The sequence below is a fragment of the Colias croceus genome, chromosome 10 (genome assembly GCF_905220415.1).
Source record: "Colias croceus chromosome 10, ilColCroc2.1".
Lineage (NCBI taxonomy): Eukaryota > Metazoa > Arthropoda > Insecta > Lepidoptera > Pieridae > Colias > Colias croceus.
The window spans coordinates 5,321,459-5,334,663 of record NC_059546.1 but is presented as its reverse complement, the minus strand read 5'-3'; the positions used below and the strand labels follow the sequence as shown (position 1 = coordinate 5,334,663).

The following is a 13,205-nucleotide window of genomic DNA, read 5'->3' as shown; positions in this document are numbered from 1 at the left end:
GTAGTTTCTGAGATTAGCGCGTTCAAACAAAGAAACTCTTCAGCTTTATAATAAGGTAGTAAAAGGTGAAGATCTGCTTTTTAATTTTAGATCCTGTAGTTTGTTGAGTATGATGATGAATGATACTCGTTATTAGATTTTAGTAAGTTTAGAAGCATACTAAGCTATATTGTTTTTAGTTCCTACATTCCACTGACGTCGAACCAGAATTTATTTGTTTAATGTCTTGAAATAAACCATTAATCCCAAACAGTAAGTTATTTATCATAGGTAGTAGAAGTAGTAGGTAGCATTTATGATGATTGAAAGAGCTAGATCTAATTAAGTTTGAATGAGAATTTGCAGAAATCAGTATTGTTTACGGTAGAATTATACACCTAAACACTGATAGTTTTTTTATTACTTTCCGTACCTTTCTATAATCTATAGGTATTTTGTGTTTCTGTCACATTATTCGTTTGTTATCTACATTTAACATTAAGCTCCCTAACTTTTATTAGAGGTTGCTATAATTTGAAAATAAATAAATTACATTGATATCTTTTAATTGCTTTATTAATGAATATAAGTACATACCAATATTATCTACCTGCCTGTTCTTTTCATTACTTGGAAATATACATCGTATTTTTTAATGTTTTAAGAGTTAATTATGTACCTATATATGATAACCTTCAAAAAGTTATTTAATGTTATATTTAGAGCCGCAGACATTTATGTTTGTTTTAAATTATATGGAAACCTCCTTATAATTTATAACGTTATGTAAAGTCCTCATCATCATCTGATTAAAGCCGAAGGTTATTAAAGCCACACAAAGAGTTAGATATAGATTATAGGTAGTTGCCTGCATTCTGACTGCGGTTTAGCTTGCGTGCACTTTTTATTATCCTGCGACAAGCGACAGCTACTTCGCAAACGTTTCACCTGTTTTATTAGCTTTAGGTTTTATGGACGATGAATTGTCTAAGAAATTATAGGTAGGTAGGTACATAAAAACATAAATGATTGATACTATATACTATTGATCTATATATTAAAAAATATAATTCGAATCTGTTCAGTCACTTGTGCGAAAATACCATCGCCATACAGATATTATATAATTAGGTACCAAAACGAAAAGAATGCGAATAAAAAATTAGGTTAGCATGGAGTATTCAATAATTATACCTTTTATACATTATATTATAAAGTATTTGCTTATAACTGCGATAAAAAGTAATTATCCACATAAAATAAAATACAAATAAATAAAATAAAAGGATATTCAATATTCATGTTTCTAATTAATAGCCATATAGTTAAGTAGTAGTCGAGTTGATTGTGGATCATGTTTTATGACGTCTTTACCTTAAAAAAATCATCGTCATTAAAAAATAACAATGTTTCATTGATTATAATTTAAAGTCTATCAACTTTCAACATACCTAGGGTACTCACAATATTGTTCTTTACTTTACATAATAGAAACATACCATGTAATACAGAAGTTGGATTTATAGCACCAGTCGCCGGTATTTTTTAAACCTATCCTTACTCACCATATCAAAAAACCGTTACCACAATAACAATTGTAATAGTGTGTGTATTAACATGCTAATATGTGTTTATTCACTTAGTAATAATTGCTCGTAACGGTTAGCTAATGGTCCTATTATAGAGTTAGCAGCCAGTATTGATTTGATCGAGACAATAAAGGGCGCTGCACTGAGATTGGTCTTCGTTACATATTAATGAAATAGCGGTTGGGGTTGGGGTTACCTGTTCGTACTATGGAGTATGGCCATACTAGCCAGTTATGTAACGTGAATAGGTGCGCTTGCTATATTGAATTTTACTTTACACCTCTTTATATAACATGGTTAAATTGGAATTATGTTGCTGATATTGTATTCATTTGTCTTCACTTATATAATTAAAAAATAATCCAACGGAATGAGATCTTTGACCACTGTAAGAACTACCTTCTCTATAACCACAGACTAATAATAATATACTACGTATACAACTATAACTTTCGGAAGCCTCTCTTTAGCCTCCCATTCCCAGCCACAAATCACAACATAAACATGCTCCGTTGCGTCCGCGTCGTGAAAGTAAGACAAACAGACAATCTACTTTGGCATTTATAATATTTTAACCCATTGAGCCCCAAGCGGCCCGATCGGTCCCAGACACAATAGATTTTCTATTGTGGTTCCGGGGCCTGAGTAATGAGTTAATAAGGAAAGTAAGGTTTCCATTTTACATACAACACTATCTGTGTTGGAAAAATGGAAAAGAATTTTATTACATTTATACATTTATACTAAGCGTAATGAAAAGGTTCGACAAAATAAAACACGAAGTAAAAGCAATGTTTTTTATTTAAACACATATATTCTTTGGCAATCTTTTCATAGCAGAATGTTACAAAATATTCTATTTTAATTTACATTTGAGTTACTATAGATTGATTCATTCGTAACAGCATTTAACTTATACAGTATACACTTATACAGCTTATAAGTATCATTTGTAAAACATCTAAAGAATAAAAAATAACGAAGTATATAATTAAATAAATAGTAAAATCTACAAGCCCTAAAACGAAAAATGTCTTGTAATAACATACACTTTATACAAGGCTACTTTACAAAAATTAATATATCAATAGATTGTGCGAGAACAAGTAAATCTAAATAAAAGTATATAAGTACCTAATATAATTTATTCTACACCAGGCTTAATAAAATTTACAAAATCGATGTAGAAAATTCGATCGTCTAGGCCTAGTCTATCACCTATATCTAGGTATATCATGTACTGATGCGTATAAAATAGGATTTCTTTCCTTTACTGATCGTACCAGAAATTATTGACATTTAAAATCAGATTATTCGCAATAACTATAAAATAACAAACAAAAAAATTTTATTGTAGTATTAATAGCGCTTTAATAATGAACTATATTGACAAAATATATCTGTATAATATGGAGAAACGTTTGTCGCTGAACTACTTTGTCATTACTTCGGAATATTCATTGTTATTACCTTGTAGAGATGAGCTATCAACGCCACAATCACTATAGCCAAATTGCTTTATTCCAATGTCTGAGGCATGTATAAGCAGCAATAGAGGCCAGTGATTTGAAATATCAACACACAAACTTGCCTTTGTTAAAGAACTAACCTCTGAACTATAAGGAATAGTATTATAACACAGAACTATATTCATTACGGCTTCTCTACATTATACACAAAATAGGATGCGCTATTAAAACGCCAATGTAATAAACACTTTATGCGAAAGGTTAATAGATAACTTTATTAATATATGAGTATGGTTAGAAACATAAATAACTTGCAGACGTGTCACATTAACATTTATTGTCTGATCAGCATAATGAAGTTATACATAGGAATGATATCACAAAAATGACTAAATTAACATCAAGAGATCAAAATATATCTTGTTATGTTCATCATGTGACATAGTGAAATTAATAAAAATGTTTTATAAAATTTAAGTGATGACGCCGAGTTTTCGTAGAAGTCTGAAAATAAGAAACACGGACTTAGGATCTGTTGATACTTTTAATGTTTTTCCATCAATATTAATTATATTTGTGTAGCAATTTTCATTCAAATAGGATTTAATAAAGAGTGACGTCATCTATAGAAAAACACATTTGTTTTAATAGACCGAAAGAGACTGCTTAATATGTTTTATTATCGAATAGACGACAAATGCTAACTTGATGACTAAGGTTGAGGAATTTCTATAGAAAGTTACAAGGTCACCAATTAATAAATATTTATTTAATACATACCGAAATCTCTTATTTGCCCATCGAATGCCTCACCTTGAAAAGTTGAACTTATAGCGTCGTTCGTTTGAAGAATTTGTAATTGACCTGTTCAAAGTTATAACTCGAATTAAAATAGTTATAATCAGATATTCATTTCACAATAATCTTCATAGATATTACCTTTCTTTCTAATTGTTTGATTGTCTAATATAGATTTTTGCGTCGTTGTGAACGCAGATGGTGGAGCTGGGATTTCTGTAACAATGTTTGTTTAGTATCAGCAAAAAAATCCTTTTGGACACCTTGATTTATTTAATAAATATTTTTTAAGAGTATCAGAATATAAAGTCATAGATGATTTTATTAAATTATAATTGAATTATGTTTTTAATGATTTATTATATTAATTCCTAAATACATAATATTATGTACACATTTTCCAATACGGTTGACAATGGATCTTCTTTGGTCTTATTTGTTTTTACGAAAGAAACTTAAACTCGTGTTTCTTAATAAATCTCTGTTTTCACAAAAGCAAGTTACATTTACATGACTTACATTGAACAATAAATAAAAATAATAACAGAATACAAAATCGTGAAGCTTACCATCCAGTTTAATGATCCCATCAGTCTCTCCGAGAGAGTTCTTAGCGATGCACTTGTAAAATCCGAAATCCTCTTTTGTTATGTTTCGTATCTTGAGCATCATGAACTTGTTGTACCCGCTGTCAACAGGAATCGCTTCATACTTCCCACCTATAATTTCCATCTCTACTTAAATTACAAGAGCTGAGCATTTGTTTACAATATGTATCTGCCTAGCTACTGTAAGTTTCTTATTTTGTATTAGGTTAATAATAATTTGCCATCTAAATTGACGTTGTTTTATCAACTTTTGATAACTTTAATAAAAACAACCTCAATTGTAAAACTAACGTTTATACTTTATATTCCTCTCACGAGTCAGTGATCTGTATTGACATATAAAAAAACAAGTTATTCGTCAATATTTTCCATACAGAAAAAAATGTGTTAAATTTCCATTACATAAAGTTCATACAAAGCACGTGTATTTTTCAAATATCGCTAGAAAGACTAAAAATAACATAGAATTAGTATGAAAATTTTACAACAAACTTCGTTTGGCAAAAATTCTGAATTGCGAAATACGTTTTTCCCTGCAGGCAAGGGAGCGACATCGGCTACAAAGTAAAAAGTTCACCATTACACGTTGGATAGCCAGCTTTCTCGACAACTACTTAGTCAAATGCACGTTCCACGATTATGGAAGATATTGGTACAATCTTCTATTTAGCAACTTTTCTTGTAACGTCAAGTAAAAGTTTTAATGTAAACTTATGTAATTGGAATTGTTGCAGTGTAATTTATATTCTAAATAAAAATTATTGTTTGTCGACAAGAAATAAGTAGATAGGTACATTATTTTTGTACCAATCTAGTTTTCGTTAAAATCTCTTCTTATTTATTTTTACAATGGTCAGTCGTACGCTTTAGAATTTAAATATTGGAAGAAATCAAATATCCATTTTCTTTCAATATGAAAGCACTTCAAAGTAGGTATACACAATCGTTTCCAGGAAAAGGATTATATTGTGGACAGACATTATATTATCTGTCATTTGGAACAGAAATCATAGGAGAAAATCATTAAGCAGTAACTTTTACTTCAATTCAATTTACGGTCAATTGAATAGCTAGTACATGGTTAGTAGGTACCTTTCCTTCAAAGGAAACTATTTTCATCATCGAGCAATAAATCATTGATAGAATCGTACAATGTTACATTTTGACAGCAGCGTATGTTATTTAGTCGTACATGATGTATGGTTTCTGTTGTTGGAAAGTATTATTATCTATCCTGTCTTGTAGCTATGTACCGATTAATTACAATGTGAATAATAGGATTTGATTTTATCGAAGCATGCATTTACTTAATGTTTGTATTAGTTATGTAAAGAAAAGGGTTTGGATTTGTATCTATTCTTCCGGTTATAAATTTGTTGTGTATTATTATTTATGGATGTCTATAATAATATATTGACGCTGATATATATACAAGTAAATAGATATTAATACATATATTAGTCTATATTTCTACAAATTATATTGATTGTCAAATTAGTTCAAAGTTAGAAGTGACAATACTGCCATAACTATGTGTAGGTAGAGCTCTTATATTCATTATAAATTAGAGTGTAGAATTAGTTTTTCCAGATCTCGTAGATTATGTATAAGCTTCGAGCAATGTAAATGTCTGGTACCTATTTAATGACGACAGATTGCTTCAGTTCTGTTAGAACAGGATAATTTCTCCTGATAATATCTCATCTAAGATTCAGATAAAACATTAGCATCGATTCAACGAACACGTATTTCTATCAGGAAACTATAGCAGCTACAAAGAATCACTGGAAAACTTTCTCTTTGTAACTTACTTACGTTTGAACGACTTTCAATAACCTAAATACTATGTTTCACTATTGTATTTATTCGTTTTAGCAATCGCTTGTTTCGTAGAATTCAATTATGTAAAATAGACTGCAGTTACAAAATTTTACAATTGATTTCAGACACTGACCCCTATTAAACTAGTTGGAACGTTGGACTACAAAAATGCCAGCCGTTTTTGTCATGTTTTAGAGTGCCGCGGAGTACTGCGAATCAAATTTGACGTCCAGTCTATACGATAAAAGGTATATAAATTTTAGGGACGTGTAATGGAAAAAAGAGAAATAGCTCTTATAAAGTGTATAAAAACTGGTGGCTTATGGCTTTTATATTTTTATCTGGTATACATTGAATTGTTTATACGAATGTGAGATCAATAATTAATCAAATTACAATAATATAATTGTTAATCTAAACAGCGAAATTGTACCAATAAATATTTTTATTTTCCTTACATTAATACTTAAAGATTTTCCACAATATTTGATTAGAAGCTTCTTATTCGAATTTTCTTAAGAATTTTACTTAAACTTTTTCCAAATAATTGCTACATTTCAAAAATTGAGTTTAGCAACATTTTATGACAATAGATAACAATTTTAAATAGATAAAATTTAAATTAATATTAAAAGCAAATAAGTAAGAACCTTACCGGATATAATCATATCTCCTCTGTCTGTTGTCCAGTAATTTATGGAGGAGGGGTAGGCTTCAGTGTGACACTCTAACGTGACATCCTGACCTAGGTAAGCGCCTTCCAGCTGATTTGGTATTGATAACATCGGCGGAACTGTGACAAAGGTACAATTAGTTTAGAATTCAACATTAATTCTTAGGCCAGATAGTGACAATCATCAACGTTGCTTTAAAAAGAACAAACTTAATGAAGGATGACATGTAATTAATCACATGATTTGTAGCTATGAATGCACATATTATTATTGTGTTGTTCATGAATAATTTTAAAAATTACGAGAAAAGGTGAATGAATGAATGAATGAATGAAAAATTCTTTATTGTACACCATATAGGACAATTTAAAACACATAACTTAATTAACAATGTACAGAGGGCGGCCTTATCGCTGACAGCGATCTCTGCCAGGCAACCCAATCGACTAGGACAAATGCTGAGTATGGTGGACAGTGGTGCATAATAAATTAAAAATTAAAGATTTTATTATTTTAATATATATAAATCTCGTGTCACAATGTTTGTCCTCAATGGACTCCTAAACCACTTAACCGATTATAATAAAATTCGCACACCATGTGCAGTTCAATCCAACTTGAGAGAGTTTTTATGAAAAAAAACGTAAACATGTAGGTACCACGGGCGAAGCCGGGGCGAACCGCTAGTATATTATATAAAGGTGAATGCTGTTTGTCGGAGTTCGTACCCTTACCCGTACCCTTGACCTATAGTGATATAGCAAGAGACTTAAACGGTCTAAAGCTATACTATAACTTATAAGAAATCTTGCGGAGGCAGTTCAAAATAGTTTGTACAGAAATAGAACCCGAAATATTATACCTATTAAATAATATTTTATAGATTGGAGCATTGGAATTTGTAAATGTTTAGCTATTGATGATTTTATAAATAAACAAAAAACCCATTTCTTTAATTGTATTATCCTATCCCTTCTTATAGGTAATATGTGTTTGTGGACTTACGAGCGCATCAAATCGAGTTACAAAATTATACAACAATCATATTTTAGAATTAAACCCTGACGTTGCAGTAATTTATTTGCTAAAACTAAACATAAAAAATGGAAAAACTACGGCAAAGGCTTATATTTCTGTACGCTTTATGCAATCCGCTTACGGTCATAATTCAATTCGCTGTAAATATTAAATTGAAATTTTCCACCAACAAAGTCCAAAAATAGCAGCTAACTTTAATCGGCTGACATATTCGTAAACGTATTAGGGATTGCCAAAATACGTGAATTAGATTTGAATTTAAAAAATTACGGTCCATATTTTCAGAATGAAAAAATCTGATCCAATTTAAACCATTAAACATATGAGTGATTATTGTATAGGTTATGATTTTGAAATAGCTCTGCTCCTTAAATAGTCAACAGATTTGCTCTCTGAATATGTTTCCACATCAAATCTGTTTACTAACGCTACAGGGAATATGGATGTTTCAGTCTATTCTTACTGCAGTCGAGCTTTACGTTTCAAAGTAATCCACTCGGGCTTAACTTCAGCTTAGTGTAATGCTTGGTAATACTCACACTGAACCATTAACATGATGCGTTTACTAATCGAAGGAGGCACGCCATTAGACGCTATACATAAGTAGGCTCCCATGTGTAATCGGGAAACCTTCGTTATCGTGAGTGTTTCGCCGTCAACCACGCTTACTGTTGAAGAGAGAGAAATGATATACAGGTGCAATGGTATCTTGCCGATTAGAGATCTAATTACATTGTGTGCATAATATTATTAAAGTCAATATGGATATGTAGATATGTACTATTGTCGTATAAATAAGTACCTATTAAATGTTAGATTTCAAATTAAAATTTTACACCTTCATAAAATTTAAAGCAAACATGTTAAAATACAATAAACATAGTTAATATGTCGCAGGAGCAAAATGTCAGGGACATAATAATTATCGACATCAATTGAAAATTAGTCATGGTCCTCTCCTTCATTACAAATATACATCTATGCTATAAAAAATGAAACATCTTGATCGGTTTGAATAGATTGGTAAACAGAGTTTACAATTTAATGAGCTTCTCACCTACTTGTTTGAATACAATTACTATCAATGCAAGTAACACAACGGTAATTGATTATTAATGCTATATTCGGACATACAGCAAAATGTAAGGTTCCCTATTCATTATTGGTCAGGTTTTTACGTAGGTATTTATTTGTACACCGGTTTTGCTAAGGTTTATGGTACATGAAAAAGAATAAACGAGGCGTAACAGTTGTTATCGCAGTTGAAATAAAATAGGATTGCTCAGGGCATTTGTATTGACTACTAAATTTTCTAAAGCTATTTGAAAAACAATATTTGCTCAAATTGTTATTGTGTTGTAAGTCCGTAACATTACAAAACATCATTATTACCCTAATCTCTGATCATAACTAATCAGTTTTAAAATAGACCATTTCATCCGTTCTATCGTCTTCTACACACATTAAACAGTTTAAAGATAATAAAGCAGAAAATTGATTGTGAGCATACCAGATTCGCCATTATAATTAAAGTCCTGGCCGTCCTCTCGTCTCCACATCACATATGGCTCCGGGTAGCCCGAAGCCCGACACACTAGGGTTACATCAGCTCCCTCCCGCACCACCATGTCCGTAGACGTCATGTTGTCGATGATTGATGGAGGCACTGTTCGAATTGTTCGATCCCTTAATTAACTAGAGGAAGTATTACGGCGTAACATTGTATACGAGTCGGGTTTAATTTTGCTAACTTTGCGTATGATGATACTGTGTCGCATATGAGCAATGTCTGTAAACTTTTTCAATATCGTGTAAAATTCCGCATTATTTGTTATGCGAATAGTCAAATCATTTGATTAATAGAATTTATAGAATTAAAATTATGTACCTACATGAACAATAATTTTAATGTCTTGCGACATTATTATCGGGAACGTGTTAACATTTAGATTTTGATAATGCAACTACGGCCATCAGCAAAAGGTACACTGCAATTCCTCGAACCATTAATAGTATTTTCTCGGAAATTATTCTAGATAAATATTATATTCAGTCTATCTGTGAAAAGTTGAAAACCCTGGTTGTCTAAGTTGCAAACTTCGAGATAAATAACAGACTGAAAACAGTATGTAAATTAGTAAAACGTAATTTTCTACTCTAATATACTGAAATCAGGATATAAAATTACAGCGTAAGGATGAAGCTTTAATGAAGTTAAATTAGCATCATTATACAGTTGAACTTGTTAGTGACAATTCCTCATTATCACGAGTTTAAAGTTGCAATGTATTGTGCAATAATTTAACGGAACAAACAACATCAATGCTTTTCAAGTAATGTTCGCTGGCGCTCAAGCTATGTAGAACTAATTAGGTTGCATGCGAGGCATTTAGTGATGCTACATGGAATTGCTTAACTAGATGTGAGTGTTGTTTCAACTATGAAATTTAATAACCCTTGTGAAGACTTGATTAAATTTGGGAAAATGCATCTTTTAGTAACTCTTTTTTTATAATAAGTATGTTAAGAAATATGTTATCTAAAAAAACGCTTCAATATTTTATCTTGAATCAATAATGAATATCGATTGTATTATTCAATATATATTTTTAAACATACCCATAACTACCTAAAGATAAATAAATAATTAACTGAAATTAATCGAATTATTCTTCTTGTATTTATACATACATATATAACTAACCTACAACTTGTAAATAGCCCTTCCTGGAGCGCATGGGGTCGGTGTTGACCTGGCACATGTACCAGCCGCGGTCGACCTCCTGCACGTTCTTGATGTGCAGATACCACGAGCGGTGGTCGTTGTACGACAGGCTGATGCGCGGGTTCTGCGTTATGATGTTGTGGTGGATGCTCAGTATTGTCTGGGTATCCATACGTACCCAAGCCACCTGAAACAAACAAAAATTGTAAACAAATTTTCGTCTTTGTGCGATTCACGTTTCACGTTAACTGTTCCATAACTGATCTTTTTTTTTCGTGGTTCTTATTTTATTTTATTAACAGAGGCCTTTTTTCTAATTACCAATCTACGTTTCTTTCTATTTTGTTATGAAGAAAAAAAGTAGAGCCATACCTTAAATCCTCTTAAATTGTCAACAACGCAGGCCAACAAAGCATCTCTGCCGACAGTGACGGTGACATTTGGTATTGGCTCAGCAAATCTGGGGTACATTGACTCTGAAAGTAGATATTCATTACAATACTGTACGAAGACAAGGTAAACATGTTTACTAACAATAAAATACCTAATGGAATAACTTTATAGAATGGGGTCTCCTAGACTAGGTTAAGTATGCGATTACGGTTGGGAGCTGAAGCGATTTACCTCTTATGCACTAATTAATTATAAGTAATTAAATAATTATTTTTCTATTCGATATGAAGTAAGTATTCTAAAGAAACGATTGGCGTATTATAAAAATATAATGTTGAACAAAAATAAGATGAATGATCTAGTTTAGACAATATTTTGTTTTTAACAATATAGAACTGAACTTAATTTTTTTATAAGAAAAGTCAAAAATTATGAGGTAAACAAACTTGTAAGTAATATAATTAAATGTAGGGTAGTTAAATATTTCAGCAATTAAATAAATACAATAGTCAGGTAGATAAACATTAATTGTTTATTTGTTAGATATTGAATTACAACAGAAACTGGCGTTCATTGAAAGACATTCCATTTTATTTGTACCAATATGTATTTTGTTTATGATAACCTTTTATAGGTGAAAACTATAAATAAATGTCGCATGCGTTTCTCACGCTATAACCACAACAGTTTAGTCAGCTTTAGTCAACTTTATTTGATGCGTTAACGATAGCTGTAAAATCGAGTCGCACGCTTGTGCTATGTAAACGCGCGGTTAGGCGATACGTAGGTGCCACCGTGTCTGCGCTGGGGTGCGTGATTTATGCCCGGCCCACCACGACAAATAGCGGTTTGTCGTTGTATCACTCTTTCGCTGGTGAAATAATGTATCACGAGCTGATGTGAAAAAATCTAAATATAGTAATGTAAAAGCTTTCCTAGGTACGTAATTTATACGGTTCACGTGTTTTAAATGAAGACAGAGTTCATTTGGCGACACGTGTAGCGTATAAAGTAGGTACCTACTTGCACGATGCATTATACATATTATTGTGTTGAACGATCGAATCGTTTTCGAATTTTATGAATAGTGAACATATTTAAAAAAAATTAGATTACAAATGGTGTAATTACTTACCCATTTTTGTCATATTATATTGGTTAATAAATTGTGGAAAGTTTATAAATGATAAATAGTTGAAATATAGCATTATTAAGTTCAAATACTTTATCTCGGTAGGTATTATTTTCAAGTATTATGAGAAAATTACTTCAAATTAATTTTATAGTTATAAAATCTGTAATTCTAAGAACATGGCAGAAGCCTTAGTAGTGGGAGCTAAACGTAAATTTTCCATAATAATGTACGACCAAACCTTGAAACCAAAGGAAAATAATTCTACAAAAGTGTATCTTTAAAACATCCGACTTCCTACTAATATTATAAATGCGAAAGTTTGTGTTACTCTTTCACGCAAATACAACTGAACCGATTAGGTACAGTGAAATTTACCACACATATAGAGGGTAACTTGGATTAACACATGGGTTTTATCCCGAAAATCCCACGGGAACGAGAAATATGCGGGTTTTTCTTTGAAATCGCAGGCGAGGCGTGGGCGGAAAGCTAGTCGTAACTAAATCTTTCAACAGTTAGGTACACACAAAATAGTACGTAGTCATGTACACAATTAACCATGATACAATAAAAATATTTATTTTTACGTACCTACATTACATAACTACCTACGTACTTTTTCTACAAAGATTTATGTTTCGATATTTTTGAAGTCTATTTAAGTAGATTAGGTACATATTTATATTATCCATACTAATATTATAAATGCGAAAGTAACTCTGTCTGTCTGTCTGTTACTCAATCACGCCTAAACTACTGAACCAATTTGCATGAAATTTGGTATGGAGATATTTTGATACCCGAGAAAGGACCTTCTCGGCTACCTTTTATTGCGAAATATGTACCACGGGCGAAGCCGGGGCGGACCTCTAGTACATAATATAGCTTTCTCATGGAGTAAGTTTATCTGTCAAATTAATTTCTGGTATTAAAATATTATACTAGGAAAATTGTGAGAAAATTATTTTGTTGCGGG

The 13,205-nt window shown here is 31.3% G+C and overlaps 1 protein-coding gene across 4 annotated transcripts in view; it reads right to left on the bottom strand.

The window, feature by feature from the left end:
• Positions 1 to 2,351: 2,351 nt before the first annotated feature.
• Positions 2,352 to 13,205, bottom strand: part of LOC123694898 (lachesin-like) — an 83,553-nt gene continuing 72,699 nt past the window's right edge. For 2 of the 4 annotated variants that reach the window (XM_045640511.1, XM_045640512.1), the window contains exons 3-11: positions 11,074 to 11,177; positions 10,681 to 10,888; positions 9,487 to 9,642; positions 8,516 to 8,644; positions 6,920 to 7,057; positions 4,405 to 4,569; positions 3,977 to 4,051; positions 3,818 to 3,901; positions 2,352 to 3,541 (exon numbers count right to left, since the gene is read on the bottom strand). In XM_045640511.1, the coding sequence (XP_045496467.1) occupies positions 3,438 to 3,541; positions 3,818 to 3,901; positions 3,977 to 4,051; positions 4,405 to 4,569; positions 6,920 to 7,057; positions 8,516 to 8,644; positions 9,487 to 9,642; positions 10,681 to 10,888; positions 11,074 to 11,177 (1,163 nt within the window). In that variant the 3' untranslated portion in view covers positions 2,352 to 3,437. The remainder of the gene's footprint in view (positions 3,542 to 3,817; positions 3,902 to 3,976; positions 4,052 to 4,404; positions 4,570 to 6,919; positions 7,058 to 8,515; positions 8,645 to 9,486; positions 9,643 to 10,680; positions 10,889 to 11,073; positions 11,178 to 13,205) is intronic. The other 2 variants (XM_045640514.1, XM_045640513.1) reach the window with 2 other exon arrangements.